Source organism: Pelodiscus sinensis, chromosome 3, assembly GCF_052426305.1.
Source record: "Pelodiscus sinensis isolate ZL-2025 chromosome 3, ASM5242630v1, whole genome shotgun sequence".
NCBI classification, from domain to species: Eukaryota; Metazoa; Chordata; order Testudines; family Trionychidae; genus Pelodiscus; species Pelodiscus sinensis.
This window is the reverse complement of record NC_143054.1, coordinates 43,615,718-43,634,803: the sequence shown is the minus strand read 5'-3', so window position 1 is coordinate 43,634,803 and position 19,086 is coordinate 43,615,718. Positions and strand designations below refer to the sequence as shown.

Sequence of the window (19,086 nt, the reverse complement as noted above, 5' to 3'; positions counted from 1 at the left end):
CTGGAGGAAATGCTACTCTAAAGAGTTGACACGAATCCTTATGCTGCTCCACAGTCAGCTTCATATCACAACTGCAAACTGGACTCATTTTGTTTAGATATTCAGCATTATTCAGCTTCCATTCATTTCAACAGAAGATGAGAACATTCTGTAGACTTGGACCCTTATGTTTACACAGTTATTCAATCAAAACCCTTCCAGTCACGCATGCCACTTCAAATAATGGTCCCTGAAGTTTGTTAGTAAACATGAAAGATTAAAGAAAAACTGTTTTAATTGGTCCATCTTTTATTTGGTGTGTACATTCTACATTTCCAGTAGAAGGAAATATTTACATATTTAGAAACAAAATATATTCTAGCAGTGCAATGCAGAACACAAGCATATACCTCTTCATCTGTTAGTGATTTTGATAAAATACAGTGTGGCATTACATGATCAGTATTGACAAGACTATAGTTTGTACATTATGTGGAGCTGCTGTTGATTATTTATCGTTAGATGCTTACAAGATTATGTTTTAATACTACACACTTTTTGGCTTAATGAAATATCCATACATAGCTTGAGTTTCAAATGTGCAGAACATTTCTAACATCACCTGATTTCTATCGTGCTGTTATGCTCTCACACTTCTGGGAAAAAATCCAGCCAATAAGTTGCTTAAATGAAAACAATGATGAAAGAAAGAAACAAACAAAAACCTCCTTGTTTGCTTAAAAAAAAGCTTTCAGCATAGAGAACTTTGAGGAATTAAATTGCAGGTATATTTGTTAACTTTTACAGTGAAAAAATACAAAAGAGAAACATATTTCAAGTACAAAGAGCTTGGCTGCTTGCTGAAGGGAAATGATATTTATACTTCAGTCCTTAGTTGCTGTTGTCTCTTATAGCAGCAGAAAAACCAATCTCAGTATCATCAAAAGGCTGCATCAACACAAAAATAAAAAACAAACAGTCAAGTTTGGGTATGATCAAATAGCATAAAATCCTTTCATTAATTTACAAATGAGAGGATCTGGAACTTATCATTCAGAATTTTTAAAACACTTCTAGGGGCTGGGTCTCCTCTTCCTTTACCCGTTCTATGCCAGCATACCTCGGAAGATGTCGATGAAATTACACCAGTGTAACGCTAATGAGAATCAGGACTTAAGGGTTCTAGAATGCACAATCTTCTAGACCTTTTGGGTCTGATTCTCCTGTCACTTAACATGGTTAGAGACAACACTCCTTTTAAGTTTTGATCCATATGAAGGAGAGATTTTGAAAACAAGAACACGGAATTGCTTTTCCAATGTGTTCTAGGAGGTTTCAGTTACCAGAATTCTTTTGCATGGTTAATAACTTCCAAAGTGCTCATGCCAGGCATAAAGTTCATGTTCTAATTAAGATAATCTTCATACAGTTTAAATAAATACAGTAAAAGGCCTAGTCCATAGCTGCTACAAGAAAGATTTAATGAAGAGTGATACTCTGTCTTAAACCCTATTGGTTTAAAAGGTATTTGGCTCTCACTGCTCTCTGAAATGGAGCTATCGTTTACAACAGTTAAAAGGTGCTGAAGATGGTGTCTCCCTATATACGCTTGCAGCTGCACTAGTTCACTTGCAAAGATGTCAAATAACAGTTGCCAGCAACGATTCTATTTTGAAACACAGTCTGACACTTGACTTGCACTCTGGGTAGCCCCAGTGAACTCAGGGCAGAATTTGGTCCAGGATGTTTCGTTTTTGTAATGAGCTGCCTTAGCCATACAAGGAGTTCTATTAATACAGACCTTGCACAAATATTAATCCAAGGGGATTGTTTTAGTCCTGGCCTGCATGCATGAAATGCAGTTATTGTCAGAAGAGTGACATTAGAGTTCTATATTTATTCTCTCAGGCTAGGTCTACACTACCAGGTTATTTCAAAATAAGTTATTTTGAAATAATAACTCCCAAAATAACTATTTCGAAATACGCTTATTTCTCTAAACAAGAGGAATTATTATTTCAAAATAACAAGTCCATTATTTCAAAATAACAAGACGAGCATCCATACTACCAAGCCTGTTACTTCGAATTAAGGGGAGTGTAGACTTGCCCTCAGTGACACCATATACAATTTCTTTTTACAGAAGGTCTGTCACATTACTGGATTTTAAGGGGATCAGACAGGTCACTGCTGCACCCATGGGGTGGAGGGTGTTTGTCCCAAAGTATGTACACAAAGGGGGCTATGTGAGGTGTCAAATGAAAGCTTATGTTCTACTGATTCTGTATATGCTATTCAGGTACTTGTATGATATCAGTATGTGGAGTTATAAATATGTACTTTGTACTTATGCTGGAAGATTCTCTGTCTGAGACAGAGCAACGGGAAGGAATGTCCAGTCAGGGTATGTCTAGACTACATGGCTCTGTCGCCAGAGCCATGTAGATTAGTTTACTAGACATACCCAAATGAAGCAGCGATTTAAATAATCGCTGCTTCATTTAAATTAAAATGGCTGCCGTACTGAGCCGATCAGCTGTTTGTCAGCTCAGTGCGCTAGTCTGGACGCTCCGCGGTTGACAACAAGGTCATTCGTCGACCACCCCGATAAACCTCATCCCATGAGGCATAACGGGGCGGTCGACAAATTCCTTTGATGTCAACCGCGGAGCGCCCAGACTAGCGCGCTGAGCTGACAAACAGCTGATCGGCTCAGCATGGCAGCCATATTAATTTAAATGAAGCGGCGATTATTTAAATTGCCGCTTCATTTGGGTATGTCTAGTAAACTAATCTACATGGCTCTGTCGCCAGAGCCATGTAGTCTAGACATACCCTCAGTGACTATGCAAATTAACAAGGCTCTAGGGACCAGGCTCTCGGAGAGCCCGATACACACCTGAGGAATGTGTCTGGAAATCTGGATACCTGCAAACCAGCCAGGGCATAATGGCTGCCAGCATGTGAAACAGAGGTAGGTCACTTCAACCATGTAACCTGCTCTAGCCAGGACAACACCAGGAGGGATATAAAATGCCATGAGGTGAACTCCATCTTGTCTACAATTCTGGTCCTGAACCCAGATGCAGCCTTGTGAGGGACAGAGAGCCAGGAAGAATCATGGAGGTACACCAGAGACTTTTAAGATAGCAGTTTGTATCATCTCTGCTGAGAGCTTGCATTGAGAACTTGGTAATTTGATGCATGTAAAGTATTCTCCTTAACAACCTTGCTCTCATGCTTTTCTTTCTTTTATTAATAAACCTTTAGATTTTAGATTCTAAAGGACTGGCCCAGCGTGATCTTGTGGCTGGTTCTTTGGGACTGGAAAGACCTGTTCGGGGTAGGTGAGATTGGGTTCTATAAACCCTCACTTGTGTATAAGGCCTGAGGCTGATTATGGCACAAGGAGAGCTGGCATGTCTGAGGGGTTTGCTTGGTGTGACTGGTTTGTGACCTGTCTGGGAAGGTTGCCAGTCAGGAAGTGTAAGGAGCCCTGAGTTTGAGTAATTCGCCTTGAGTGGATGCCCTCAGCGGTGCCCAGACCCGGCCCGGTCCATCACAAGATAAAAAGGATACTTCTAAGTTTCTGCCCTGCAAATTCAACCTACAACCTGAATACTTTTCTGCCTCTTACATCACTTGAAAATGCTTTAGCTCTGGAGATGTTAAGAGTTTATGGCAGGAATTACTGGATGAAATTCTATGGCTTGTATTATGCAAGTGGTCAGACAATTATTATAATATTTACTTTGGGACTTAAAATCCATGAATCACCATAGAAGTGTCTACCATGAGAACCAAGCTGACCATTTGATTGATGTGTACCTTTGTTAGCTAGAGATAGACGCTACAGGTCCAAGAAAGGAAAATAACTTTTACTCTACCTCATGTACCATCAACACAAATTCTCACAGCTAAATCTTTCAATAATGATGATGAGGGAAAATGTAGAAAAAAAAATTGATTTTCAAGTTCATTTTGTAGTGTGAACAGTTAGAAAAACAACTTACTTGCAACTGAAAAATGTTTTGAGAGATGGAGTTACAGAGAATAAGTTTGGAATTACAATGGAACTGAACTGTGAAATAAATATGGAAAATATCCTCGATATGTCAAAATAAAGAATAGCAGCAGAGTAATGAAACAGTTGACTCCTGGATTTGCAGTAACATTGGCCAAAGTTTTCAAACCTAGTTACCTCAAGACAAAACAACTAAATAAAAGTAACCTTATCTTCAAAGTATCTACATTTTCCATAGACTCCAATGAAAATTGCTCAGAACTCATGAAAAGCCGGGCTATTTTTATTCAGGTCACTGAGTATGAATGTAAGACTCCAAATTTAAGTACCCATATTTTAAAATTTTGGTACAATTACCCTAGATACTTTTTAAGGCCTTTGCCAATATGTACTGGCATCTGATAATATCCTCTTTTCTGAGATTCTCAGTAGGGATGTTAAAATGTGAGTAATTATGTACAAGTCTAACTGCTGAAAATAACCACGTTATATGGTTATATGAGTGAGCTGGCTCCCATCTGTCCCTCCTGTGCTGCTGCTTCTGATACAAAAGCATCAGCAGAAGAGGGGGGCAGGCAGCTTATTGGGAGCTGGTGTGCACTGGAAGCCACCTATTAAACCAGCTCCCCGAATGCACCAGGAGCCTGCATGTAACCATGAAAGTTAATCCATGACCTCAGGCTTATTGGTTAATTGTGTACATGGTTACACTTTCACATCCCTAGTTCTCAGTTACTATCAGATGTGTGATTTTTGTGGCCAGATGTGGAAAGCTGTCTAGTGGAAACTGGACTAAGAGCTTCATGTGCATTTCTTGTATTCTGTCCAACAGTCACTGGATGGTAACAACATTGATCATCATTTTCTTGGATTAGATGTCATCTGGCTACAACTTGAAACAGGTTAAAATCACTGCAGTAGGAAGATTGATATACACACCTACCTTAAACCAGCTATTAGTCCAGCCGGAATTAATTTCTTGGACCTCTTGAACCTCATGCCCATTATAATGGTCAGAATGAAAGCTGAAACTGTTAACAGACAAATCAACACCATATTTACTGTTTTCCCTGAGACTATATATCAGTAGAATTTTCAAGTAGGGTTACTTATCAAAGGACTACCAAAAACATATGTTACTGCCTATTACTAGGAAATTTCATGTGATAAAACTCTTCAAGGTCTAACTGCATGCTGTAACTAGTAGCTACATGTGTGAGCTAATGACTAGAGCATCAGACTAAAACTCAGAAGACCTGGGTTCTTGTTCTAGCTCAGTCACTGCATTGCTGAGTGACACTGGGCAAGGCTCTGTGCCTCAGTTACCCCATCTGTAAAATGGAGATAATTATGCTACTCAAGTCCCTTGAGATTTAGAGATGAAACAACTTTGCCTCATTATTTTAATCTACATCCCAAAAATCTTTCAAAATACAGTTCTCTGTTTTTCTCAGATGTTTGAATACATGTAGAATCTTATTTTGTAGACTGTCAATCAGCGTGAATTATTCCACTATTTTTGCACGTAAAGAGCAATCAGAGGAATGGTCTGAGCCACTACACATTGTAACAGATGACTGAACACTGTCTCACAAATCCCCTCATCATTATAATCTCCTTTCCCAACCCCCAGTTTCAGGAACCTATAAATGCGAAGGCTAATCTTTGCTTTCAATTAAAAAAAGTTAATTCTTTTAGCTGCAAAGTTTCTTGAAAATATAAACAACTGCTTGTCAAATATTTTCCTTAGGAATATATCTACTGCAGCTTACAGCATGGCCACAGGTTCCTTGGTTCATGGGTTAGACCTCACACTAATTCTTGGCTGTGAGAGGCAGTGCCAACTCTGAGTTGCCACTAATAGCATCAGGGGAACCAAAAGTTTCATCCCACCTAGTTCCTCTGATGCTAGACAATACCACATTGGCATAAGAGAGATAGGGATAGCTCAGTATTGTGATAGGATATCTGATGCAGCATAATACAGGTTCTAACCACAACTCCAATACTGACATGATTAAAGCTACTGTGGGAATCATACAGTGCTCCTTTTTAAGAGTTGGCAAGAACATAAGTCTAGCATATGCAGCAGGACTCAAATTCTGCAGTTGGAAATGACTAAGTTCTTTGTATTATGAGGCAACCCAAGTATCCCGTTCCAGAATCAAAAACCCGCCCTTTGCACGTCAGGGTGGTCACAGTGGAGAAGAGTTACGTTTGCTTGGGAAGGGAGTATAAAAGAGTTCTGCAGACTCGTCTCACAATACTAAGACAAGTTCCGACAGCTAAACACAGATCATAAAGTTACATTTATTAAGCATGTACACATTGAACAATAAAGCAAAAGTAATTTCTAATCACATGCTCCCATAATTTGACCTCAGACATGTGCTCCACCAAGACTGCTCCACCACATGATCTTCATCTGAAGCCCTGAATATACTTAGAACGTAAGAACAGCCATATTGGGTCAGACTAAAGGTCCATCTAGCCCAGTATCCTGTCTGCCAACTGTGGCCAATACCAGATGCCCCAGAGGGAGGGAACACAACAGGTAATCATCATGTGATCCCTCCCATCACCCACCTACCTCCAGAGAAACAGAGGCTAGGGACACCATTCCTACCCATCCTGGCTAATAGCCATACTTACACCATCCCAGGTTAAAAAGTGTGTCCATTCTATAAAGGCTCTACTGACCAGGCACTAGTGCCTGTATTATTCAAGAATGCCAAGAAAACTTGGGTTCCATTCCCATGGGTGCCGAGCACCCCCAGCTCCAAGTGAGGCCAATGGGAGCTGTAGGCACTCAGCACAGGCTGCAGGTGTCTCAAATTGGACACTCAAAAATGATGAACTATTTCAGAATATTTAGTCCTAAATTCCCACAGCTGCTCCAGTCATAAAAATCTGAATTCAAGAGCTCAAGGAAGTCAGGACAACGTATACCATTTACTTATAAAAACGCTTAAGATAGAAACTTGTCTTTTTTGTTTGGATGGTATAATTTCCCATGCACATAAAACATAAATGAACTACTATTGTGGTTTCCTAGCAAAGCATCACCTTTTATTATGGGATATTCTTGTTACAATCAGAACTGGAGATAGATATAGTAGTGATTGCTGTATTTTAGACCTAGATCCTGTAAACACTTATGCACATGCTTAGCCTTATCACACTAAATCATCATCTGGTTTGCACCAGATTTACAGAGGTTATTGCCAGGCACAAAGTTAAACATGGAGGTAGGTTTTTGCAGGCTCAGGCCCTTACCTTGTAAACAAAAATTAAAAAACAAAAACAAAAATTAAAAAAACTAACCTAACAGTAGAAGTGTTTTTAAAATGTAAGTAAAGAAAACATTTATTCTATGTCAGATACAGTAAATTCAGTATCCTATTACCTGTCTGCAATATTGCTGTAGTCTTGTTAGGTCCAAGATATGAGAGAGACAAGATAGGCAATTAAGGGTTAGCTCACCTACTTCATTTTAAAGGTCTCCTGCAGCATATGTGAACAACCTGTTCCAACTTGCATTTAGCTTAGACACTCCCAGATCTAAAAAAGCTCTGTGAAGCATGAAAGCCTCTACTTTCCACCAACAAAAGTTGGTCCAATAAAAGGTATTACCTCTAATATCTAGTCTCTGTCATATCCTACTACTTGAATTTTGTATGCATAAAACAGAGAGTGGGGAACCTGTGGCCTGGATCAGGCCCACTTCATTTCATCTGTCCTGGAGCAAGTCTCCATGCTGTGTACCAGAAACCCTGTGCCTTGGAACTCACCCATGGGGCTGGAGCCACAAGCACTGGCATGTCCGTATAGACCCTAGGCACAGGGTCATCAGAAAAGCTCCACTTGCCCTGACCTGTCCTGCCCCCAGTGCATGCTCTACAGCTCTCACTGGCCAGGTGTTGTGGCCAATAGAAGCTGCAGGGAAGCACTTGTGGGTGTGGGCAGCTCAAACCACACAGAGCTGCCTCGCCTCTCTGCCTGGGGGCCACATGAGACAGCTGCTTCCAGAAGCAGTGCAGAGCTGGGGCAGGCAGGGAGCCTGCCTTCGCCCTGTTGCACTGCCACCTGCGAGCCACCTGAGGTAAATGCCTCCTCATGAGAGCCCGCATCCCAACTCCCCTGTCAGTCAGTAATTCCATCCTGTACCATAACTCTCCCCCACCTGCACCCTGAGCCACTTTTCACACCCAGACTTTTCTGGAGAGCTGCATCTTGCAACCCATGCCCCAGCACTGATCCCATTCCTGCACTTCAAACCCTTGGCCCCAACCCTGAAACCCCAAATACTTGGCCCATTCCTGGTTCCACTCCAGAGCCCCTACCCTCAGCAGGCGCCCTCACCCCAACCCTGTGCCCTAGCCTGAAGCTCCTTCCTGTACCGAGCCCCCATTTCTGTCCCCACTGTCTGAGCCTAGGAGAAGACCTGAGACTCTGCTCCCTTTCCCACCTACAGGCCTCCCCCGTAACTGATTTTTTTCTGTGGGTCAATTGCCCCTGATAGAAAAAAGATTTCCCACTCCTGGTATAAAGCTTCCAACTGTAATAGACTACACTGAAGCAAAGTGTCTATTTAAATCAGTGTTTCTTAAACTTTGTAAGACCGAGGAACACGGAACAATAATTTTTTCTTATGAGGAACACCAAGGATTTTTTGTTGCGGGGGGAGGTGGGGGGGGGGGGAAGGAGGGGGAGGGAGAGACGAGTTATTGAGGAAAAAAAGGTCGGGAGAAAAGTTATTGTGCAAAAAAACAAAAAAAAAAACCCACAAAAAAGTCGCCTACCCCTTTAAGGGTGGCCATTTTGAATTTATCGCTCTCTGCGACAAATTGGTGCGCCACGGAACATAGTTTAAACTGATTTAAACGGTTAGGTAGACTGAGGTGTCATATGATGCAAAAATTAAACAGAATATGAATTTTGAACAGTCTTTAATCCATGTAAACATGCTTTTTAAACTGTATTTTTTAAAATTTTCCAATGCTCTTTCCTTTAGTAACGTAAAATACTTACATAATGATATCTTCACATCTCTGGGATTATGTGTTACGCAATATGCTCCATAACCAGACACCAAACCAAAGAAAAGACCTGCAGCCAACGAGACTATACTTCCTGCAGCAAGCCATTTAAAGGAATATGAAAATGAAAATGTGAGGAAAAACTGAAAAAACAGCCTACAGAATACTTTATTAGACAATTTACTGTGCATTTTGCTGCTACCACCAAAATCTGAGATGACTTGGAGCATTCCCATAATTTGGCTACCAATTACTCCACACACACAAAAAATATTTACTATGTAATGTTTCAATGAGATCAATTTTAGGGTATGTCTACACTAGAAACACTATGGGTGCATGTAGACTGGCTTTTGCGCAAAAACTTGCCAGCTGTGTACACCGACCGCTTGATTTTGCGCAAGAGAATTGACTTTGTAATGTACAAAATCAGTGCTTCTTGCGCAAATACTTTCATGCTCCCGCTCGGGAAAAAGCCCTCTCGCGCAAGAATACTTGCTCAAGAGGGCCACTTGTAGACAGGGAAGAACTGTTTTGCGCAAAAAAGCACTGATGGCTAAAATGGCAATCGGGGCTTTCTCGCACAAAATCGCGTCTAGATTGGCCGCGGATGCTTTTGCGCAAAAGCATCCGTGCCAATCTAGACGCTCTTTTGCGGAAATACTTTTAACAGAAAAACTTTTCTGTTAAAAGTATTTCCGCAAAATCATGCCAGTCTAGACGCAGCCTATGGTAGCACAGCCGCACCTATGCTGCTATAGCGCAGGCACTTACTAACAGAGACAAAAGGGGTTCTTTCATCACCATAGGACAGTGGTCCCCAAACTTTTTACCTCGTGCTGCCCCTTCCTCCTATACACATCCCCCCAAAGGGTCGGGAAAGGGATCATGGCTCTGGGGCAGAAGGGATCATGTAGACAGGACCCCACAGTTTAGGGGCTTCTTCTGTAGTAAATCCACTTCTTTGAGAGGTTGACAAAAGAAGTTCTTCCATTGACCTAGCGCTGTCTCCACTGGGTCTTTGGCGTAACCATGACATTTAGAGGTGTGAAAAATCGATGTTTCTAGGTCAACCTAGTTTTGTGTGTAGACCAGCCCTTACATAGTGGTAGACTTAAAGAGTCAATCTGTTTAACATATAAAAAAGATCAAGAAATGACTTGATTATGCAGAGTAAGCACCTTCTTCTTGTAAAAAGACACCAGATACTAAAGGGCTCTTCAATCTAGTGAAGAAATGAACAAGTATCATTCTTGTGTGTGAACTTAGAAATATGATACACTAATCTGTTTTTAATTCTAAATGTGCTAATGCAGTGGTCCACAACCTTTTGGGGCTGCTAGGCACCCAGGGGCGGGGCTGTTCATGCGCTGCATGCCCGGGGGTGGGGGCCAAGCAGGCGCCACACGCCTGGGGTGCAAGAATGGCTTGGGCTGGCCCTGGTCATTTGGCAGGCGCACATAAATGCCCAGTGGGCGCCATGGCGCCCATGGACGCTGCGTTGGGGACCACTGTGCTAATGTGTAGACAGCACCAAAGTATGAAATAAGCTATTTCGAAATAAGATCGAAATAAGATACGCAATTTGAGCTATGCAGATTTGTGTATCTTATTTCGAGCTACCGTGAAGTGCAGATGCACCCTAAGACACCTGGAAACAAAGAACTGTAGGGAAAGGATGACGGCAAAGCTGTGAATCCAGGTCAGAAAAAGATCAACTTTGACTTGAGATAAAAACAACAAAGGTGAGAATTTGCATGTAACAAGCTTCTTAGTGTATTAGAATTAGATGGCATCTTTTGTTCATTTTAACTTTGTAACTTATTTTGATCTGTTTTCACTTGTGATCACTTAAATCCTACTTTTTATACTTAGTAAAAAAATACTATTGTTCATTATCAAGCCCCATGTAAATAACTGTTACCTGGGGAGGAGCAACTACTGTGCATATCTCTCTTGCATTGATCAAGTGAGCTAACCTTATGAGCTTTTTCTGTATACAATTTTTATACAGGGTAAGATGGATTTGTTTGAGTTTGGATACCTATTGGGGATTGAGCCCTCTTGAAGCCAAATTGGTTCAATGTCTGTGTTACTCTGAGGGGCGAACTGGTAACCACAAATCGGTGCCTTGACTGGGAGGGGGGGGGGGGGGCGGAGGGAGGAGGAAGGGGAAGAGGGAGACCAGAGCTTCTGGCTCAGTGGGATGGGGTAGTGAGGAGTCCCAGAGGGCACAGTGGTGGGCTCAGTGCCTTGATCAGCACACCAGTGACAATCCCAAGGGGATTTCTGTGATCCAACCCGTAACACGCAGCATTTACCTTTGCGAACGTATCCTATACCACCACCAATTGCCACCACTGCCGCATAACCAAATCCAATCCAGTCAACAATCATGATTACAACTCTAAAAAAGACAACAAATTGCAACACAGAAGGAGGACAAATTCTGCTTTAAAATAGATTTCTCATTTAGGATTATGAAGTGATATCCATGAGCACTCCAAATACTAATAAACAACAAGTTACAAGTTTCAGTATCGTGGCACTACCCAAAACGTGCATGTGCTTTTAAACTGAGTGTGTGAACTTTTTACTGAAACCTTTGTTCCTTCTCACATCCTCCTATCTGTCTATCCGCCCCCCCCCCCTTGACCTTATAATTGTGGCATATCTAAAATGATGCACCAGTCATGCTTATGAATAAGTCCTGACAAGATTAGGATCTTAGAAGTAAGGATGTTAAGAGGTGGATAGTTCCCTAATCATGATTAGTTGATAAACGAAGGTGTGCTCAGCCCCAAGTCATGATGGAGCTACCCCTGCAGCACTCTGCAGTTTAAAAGTATTAAGAGCCAGGTGTACAGGCAGCCTGGCTCCTCCTACATTTAAACTGCAGAGGTGCAGCGATGCAGACTTGCTCAGTCCCAGCTCTCACTGGGTCCAGCAGCTCCTACCTACGGGGGGCCCAGCAAGGAGCTAGGGACCCTCTCTCACGGACAGGGGGTGCTGCCAGAACAGCCTCTGCCTGCAGTGAGCGTGGCCTGCCAAGGGAAAAGGCTGCTTTGCAGCAACCTCCCCTGTTCCCTCCCCCCCTGGGGCCACTGCCTCTAATGGCACTGACCTCTATGCAGTGCTGCTCTCCCCCTGCCCTTCCTCACCCTGCTGGGGGAGCAGCAGTGAGCCGGGTCTGGCGGGGAAGGTCAGGGTTTCCTCACTCCCCCCCACCCATGGCACTGGGATCCCTGCTGCATGAAGGAGGAGGGCTGAGCTCCCCCCTTTCCCACCTAACTGGGGGAACGGCAGCACACGGTCCAGAGGCTTTCCTCTCTAAAAGCCAGGTAAATGTACTCCCTCATGCTCAGATCCCCCTACCCCAATCCCTCTCTCACTCACTCCCTTCTCCCTGCCGAAACCCTGCACACCCTCCCTTGCTTCTGCCCAGTGGTGTTTTTTGTTAAACAAAACAAACAAACAAACAAAAACAAAAACAAAAAGAAAGAAAGAAATGCCGGTACTCTAGGGGAAATGTTGTTGAGCTCTAACTGGAGGTGCTGGTACTGCGTATCGGGACAGTACCATCACAAAAAAAGCACTGCTTCTGCCCATCCACCCGCCTGCCTGCTCCCCTCCCTCCCCCTACCCCTGCCCCCAGCCAGACTAGGAATGTGAAGGACTAGCTGACTATCTGATAAACAAATGCTTATTGCATAGTCAACATGCTAGTTGACTAGTCACTTTCCCACCTCACCGTCCCCTTGCTACTTCTATCAGAAAGAGGCAGTGGGGAGGGAAAGATGAGGGGGTACTTCAAAGTGTCAGTGCCACTTGAAGCCTGGGGCTAGACCCTGGGGCTTCACGTGGCAGCGCTTCACGGAGCCCAGGATCAGCTGGAGACTTCACCGCTGACCATGGGCTGCACACGGCACTGCTGCTATGAAACACCATAGGAAGCACGGCAACAGGCTCCTCCCAGCGTTTCAAAGCAGCTGCGCTGCATGGAGCCCAAGGTAGCAGGGGAGTCCCCAGCTGATCCTGGGCTCTGTGTGGCGCTGACATTTTGAAATGCCATGTGGAGCCCCTGCATCAGGCTGCACATGGTGTTTCAAAGGGGCAGCACCATGGAGCAGGAGATCAGCTGGAGTCCCCAGCTGATCCCAGGCTCCACGCTGTGCTTTCATCTTTGAAGTAGTTGCTACACTTCAAAGGCGGAATCACCCCATTGACTAATTGAACAGTTGATGCAAAATGCATCCTGCTCCCAGCCTGCTTCTGCACCCCACCTCTCACCCTATTCCACACACTGGCAGTCTTATCCTGCACACTTGTCCCCACCCCAGAGACTAAGGGGGGTCCATAAAATCCATTAACTCCAAAATCCCAGAAAAATAAATCTGGCCTATGGGAAGCACTGAACCTCAGTCCTCCCTGTCCCTTCTCATCGCCCTGGGGGCTGGAGTGCCACGAATGAGGTGTCTCAGTTGGGAGCCACATCAGTGAGGGTTGGGGTTTTTTTAGGAGTATTTTTGCTTCTCACTTGTGCAGTCCCCAACTGATTTTTCTGTGGATCAGTGGCCCTCAACCCTACCATAAATAAAACATTGAAACCGTTTGTATTGGATATAAATTAATATTTTACTTTATTTAAAATGAAGTTTGATAAATGAACATGAGAAACGCTTAATCTGTTAAACAATTTAAATTACAGGCAGTCCCCGGGTTACATACAAGATAGGGACTGTAGGTTTGTTCTTAAGTTGAATTTGTATGTAAGTCGGAACTGGTACATATTGTAGGGGAAACTCTAGCCAAACATTTCTCCAGAGCTCAGTTTTATTCTCCCACACCTCTCTTCCCTCAGTCCTTTATTCTCAAGCTGACGTGTCTTCTGAGAAAAGCCGCTCCGCGTCTCCCTGGTCTGCTGGGGAGAAGCAGCTAGTGCCGGGTTGCCTCACCCCGTTTGTAAGTAGGGATCCGATGTAAGTCAGATCCATGTAAACCAGGGACTGCCTGTAAACTGTTTTTGCTAGCTGCAGCGGGGTTCAGAAAATATGGTACCATACCCAGCCGACTCCTGCCCACCCCCCACCCCATCCGTAAACAGAAGAAAGTAAAAGCTTGGCACCGCCACTTCTGAAAGGTTGCCGACCCGATCTAGGGCTCCTAGCCCTGGAACGAGTTCCGCACGGGCACAGTTTCGTGCCTGCACTGAGCCCCAAAGACACCAGGATCTATCCTGTGACCTGCCTCCCTACCCGCTCCAAGCGTTACTGGGCGAGCAACCCCATTTATGACCAAGAGCATGGCGCTAACCCAACAGGTCACTTGGCTTGTGTGGCAGCCGGGCTCCCCGCTGAAGCGCGGCAAGGGGCCGTTTGCAGCGCCCACAGCACCGCGCACAAGGAGCGGAGCGGGAGGGGACAAGGCTGTTCGGGGCCAGGGCTGTTTGCCCGGGCAGCTCCGGGGAGGCCACGCCCAAAGCAGCGCAGCTGGGCAGGGGGCGCGAGTAACGCTGCGGGCCGCTGCTGCCCAGCCCAGCCTGCGGAGAAGGCCCGCAGAGAACCTGCGCCGCCCAGTGCAAACGGGAGCGGCCGGGGTGCTGGGAGAGGGGCAGGGCGGGTGCTCCGGTCAGCTGGGGGTCCCGGGGGCAAGCACCTTCCCTGCGGCTGCCTCCGGCCATCAGCAGCTCCGCGTCCGTTCCCTGGCCCGGCGGAGCGCTCCGCAGCTCCTCCCCCGCCCATCCCCCGCGGGCAACACACCCCGCCGGGCCCCTGGGGGGTTAGCGCCCGTGCAGCCCGGCCGAGTCCCGGAGCGCTACGTACCTTAACAGGCCTCCCCGGCTCCAGCCTCCAGCGCCCTCTGCGTGCCTGCTGCTGGCTGGAGGGGCGGGCGCGCACCTGAGAAGCAGCTACGGCTGGCCAAGCTTCCAGGCCCGCACTGGCTTCCTCTCTGCGGAGGCCTCATACTAACGCAGCAGCTCACGCGGGGACCTGGAAAAACACAGGGGCCTGCTGCCACCTCCTGGGAAACACGGGGTATTGCCAGGCCAACAACTCCCCAGCACTAAGGCCCAGGCCTTCACGTCAGGGGTGGGGGCGGGACTGACCCACAGAAAAATCAGTAGGTAGAAATAGATGTTAACTACTTATGCAAAACAATTTGCTTCACCATGTATTTAGCTGTCACATTGAGTATTTTTCTCAGACCTGAAAACTAGCTGTTTCTAAGCTCAAAAGCTTGTCTCTCTCACCAACAAATGTTGATCCAATAATTGATATTGCCTCACTCCCTTTATCACATTTAAACATCCAGTTTGGTGAGCACTCTTTGTAACTCTTCAGTCAGCTTTGCATTTAAGTACAGGCAGTCCCCGGGTTACGTACAAGATAGGGACTGTAGGTTTGTTCTTAAGTTGAATCTGTATGTAAGTCGGAACTGGTGTCCAGATTCAGCCGCTGCTGAAACTGATCAGTTTCAACAGTGGCTGAATCTGGACGCCAGTTCTGACTTACATACAGATTCAACTTAAGAACCCCAGGCATCCCCAAGTCAGCTGCTGCTGAAACTGATCAGCGGCTGATTCCAGGAAGCCCGGGGCAGGGGCTTCCTGTAGTCAGCCACTGGTCATTTTCAGCAGCTGCTGACTAGGGGACACCTGGGGCAGAGCAGCTGGGGTGCTGCTGGGTTGGTCCAGTGGCACCCAGAGCGGCGCTACGGGACCAACCGGCAGCGCCCCAGCTGCTGTACCACAGGCGTCCGGAGCAAAGCCGCGGAGCACGGGGGCAGCGGGACAGCCCAGACGCGCCGTGGCTATCCTGCTGCCCTCGGGCTCCGTGGCTTTGCTCTGCTTTGCTCCCCGTCCCCCTGGTCTGCAGACCAGGGGGACGGGGAGCAAAGCGGCGGAGCACGCGGGCAGCGGGACAGCCCAGACGCGCCGTGGCTATCCTGCTGCCCTCGGGCTCTGCGGCTTTGCTCTGCTCTGCTCCCCGTCCCCCAGGTCTGCAGACCAGGGGGAGGGGGAGCAGAGTAGAGCAGAGCAGTGGAACGCGCGGCCAGCTGACAGCCCAGACGCGTCTGGGCTGTCAGCTGGCCGCGTGCTCCGCTCTGCTTCCCCCCCCCCCCCATGGTTTGCAGACCAGGGGGAGGGGGAGCAGAGCAGAGCGGCAGAACGCGCGGCCAGCTGACAGCCCAGACGCATCTGGGCTGTCAGCTGGCCGCGTGCTCCGCTCTGCTCCCCCTCCTCTCCCCCTGGTCTGCAGACCAGGGGGAGGGGGAGCAGAGCAGAACGGAGCGGAGCAGAGCAGAGCAGAGCAGAGCGGCAGAACGCGCGGCCAGCTGACAGCCCAGACGCGTCTGGGCTGTCAGCTGGCTGCGCGTTCCGCCGCTCTGCTCTGCTCCGCTCTGCTCCCCCTCCCCCTGGTCTGCAGAGGGGGGGGGAGCAGAGCGGAGCGCGCGGCCAGCTGACAGCCCAGCTGACAGTTCCGCCGCCGCTTTGCTTCCTCTCCCTGGTCTGCTCGAGACCAGGGAGAGGAAGTGCCCCGTTCGTAACTGCGGATCCGACATAAGTCGGATCCGCGTAACTCGGGGACTGCCTGTATTAAGAACATAAGTGAGCAATTTTGCAATGTCTGTACATTTTGCCATCTCACTGTACTCCCATTTCCATATCACTTATGGATGTATTGAACTGCAATTGGTCCCAATAGAGATCTTTGGAAAATCCTATAATTTATGTCTATCTATTGTGAAAACTGACCATTTCCTCCTACACTTCATTTCCCATCTGTTAACCAGTGACTGATCATTGAGAAGACCTGTCTGATCCCATGGCTACTTAGTTTACTGAAAAGCATTTGGTGTGGAACCTTATCAAAGACTTTCTGAAAGTCCAAATACACTAGCTTGACTGGATCACCCTTGTCCGCATGCTTGTTGACTCCCTCAGGGAATTCTAACAGATTAGTGAGGCATGATTTCCCTTTACAAAAGCTCTCTTTACTCTTCCCCGCTGTATCGTGTTCATCTATAACATTTTTTCTTTGCTACAGTTTCAACCATGTTGCCTGGTATTGAATTCAGACTTACTGACCTGTAATTGCCAAGCTTGCCCCTAGAGCCTATTTATTTTTTAAATATCACTGTTACATTAGCTATTCCCCAGCCCTCACATAGAGGCTGATTTAAGCAATAGATTACAGTGATGGCCAATACTGAGGGGGAGTACCACTTACTCGTCAAAAGGTTAGGTCCTTTGAATTGCAGCAGGAGAAGGGGTTGGTAGGCACTCTTACTCCTTCAGACTTGGACCCAGGTCACTGTGAGGGCTAACAAAGGGGTCTAGCTACCAGGAGCATCTTAAGGTTGTCCTTCCTGGGTTACATCCTGTCAAAGCTTCATCCCTACTGTGGCACAATGAATGCAGAAGTGGGGGCCCACAAAAGTACCCCAGAACCTTATCTTTCTAGGCTTTGGTAAAAAACTTCCCCCCAAAATCTCAACAACCTAGATTTTGGGGATAAAAATTCCATTGCCACCACCCAAGTAATGATAAGAAAATCAGGGGAGAGATCACTTGAGAAATCTCACCCCTAAAGTAGAAACCAGGACACAAAAATTAACCAATACCAGGTTAATAAAATGAAAAGAGAAAGAACTTTTATTATCACCACAATATTCCTGTTGCAAGCATACTGACTAGATGGTAAAGTCACAAAGTAATATACTCATGGGGAATTCCACCATGGGCCCAAACTTAGTTGCAAAAGAGAGAAACCCCCATTTTAAATGCACAGACATCGGATCCCATTTCCCAAACCATAAAACAATAAAACTTAACAGATTTATTTAAACTTTACCTTACTTACAGAAGAGTGAAGAGTCTATTCTTGTAGGGAGACATTCTGTCTGTCCTCCTCAGTAGCTGGAGAGAAACTGCCCGGGACAAAGGAGAGGGAAAAATAAAAAATTCCTTTGTCCCAGTTTGAAATTCCTACCTACATTCCTATTGGCCAACTCTACCTGGGTTAGGTATAGTTAACCCCTTAGGCCCCAGGCTGCTGGACATCTCTCATGATCATGACACATCCTATCACCCCTTTAATGTCCACAGTTTGTTGTCTGTATTAAGAGGGTAGGAAGGGGGTCAGCTTACCATTTTGAGCCCATTTGTGGTCAGATGTGGTGTGGCCACTCTCTCCCACTTGGAGGGCAGCTCTCTATTTTTGTAACTTGAGCCTCCAGCCAGGTCAATTCAAGTCTCTCCCTTCCCAGGGTAAGAATATAAGAACAGAAGAACAGCCATACTGAGTCAAGACTACAAGCTCCGCTAAGCCAGTATCCTGTCTTCTGACTGTGGCCGCTAAGATCAGATACTTCAGAGGGAATGAACAGAACAGGTAATCACAGAGTGACCAATCCCCTGTAGTCCATAAATAAAACAAAGGAAATAAACACAAGCAAACTGAGGTAGTATGCAAGAGGCAGAAATGCCTCTTTCTCAGGATCTATCAGACTCAAGTTCTCCCTTCGCTCAAGGAGGACCATCTGGCAATTGCTGATGGGAGAGATCCTTCTTTCCCTCAGCAACTACAAGTTAAAGATCTTTTCTCTTCCTTGGTCAGCCCACAAATGAGCTGTTCTGCTTTCCTTTTAACTCCTGCAGGGCTACGTCTACACTGGCATGAATTTCCGAAAATGCTTTTAACGGAAAACTTTTCCGTTAAAAGCATTTTCGTAAAAGTGTGTCTAGATTGGCCTTTTTCACGATCGGGGCTTTTTTGCGGAAAACAGTACGATGCTGTCTACACTGGCCCTTTTGTGCAAAAGTCTTTCGGAAAAAGACTTTTGCCCAAACGGGAGCAGCATAGTTTTTCCGGAAAAGCACTGATGATTTTACATGAGATCGTCAGTGCTTTTCCAGAAATTCAAGCGGCCAGTGTAGACAGCTGGAAAGTTTTTCCGGAAAAGCAGATGATTTTCCGGAAAAACTTGCCAGTCTAGACACAGCCCTGTAGTCTGTGCATTCCTTGAAGGTGTGGCATGGCA

At 45.9% G+C, this 19,086-nt stretch overlaps 1 protein-coding gene across 1 annotated transcript; it reads right to left on the bottom strand.

Annotated features, from left to right (window-relative positions):
* Window positions 1–270: 270 nt before the first annotated feature.
* Window positions 271–15,026, bottom strand: TMEM14A (transmembrane protein 14A). Its single transcript, XM_006137755.4, has 5 exons — window positions 14,865–15,026; window positions 11,364–11,449; window positions 9,035–9,136; window positions 4,947–5,034; window positions 271–927 (listed from the first exon to the last, which is right to left on the bottom strand). Exons 2-5 carry the CDS (start codon window positions 11,437–11,439, stop codon window positions 888–890), a joined length of 306 nt encoding a protein of 101 aa, XP_006137817.1. The 5' UTR covers window positions 11,440–11,449; window positions 14,865–15,026; the 3' UTR covers window positions 271–887.
* Between the last annotated feature and the right edge of the window lie 4,060 nt (window positions 15,027–19,086).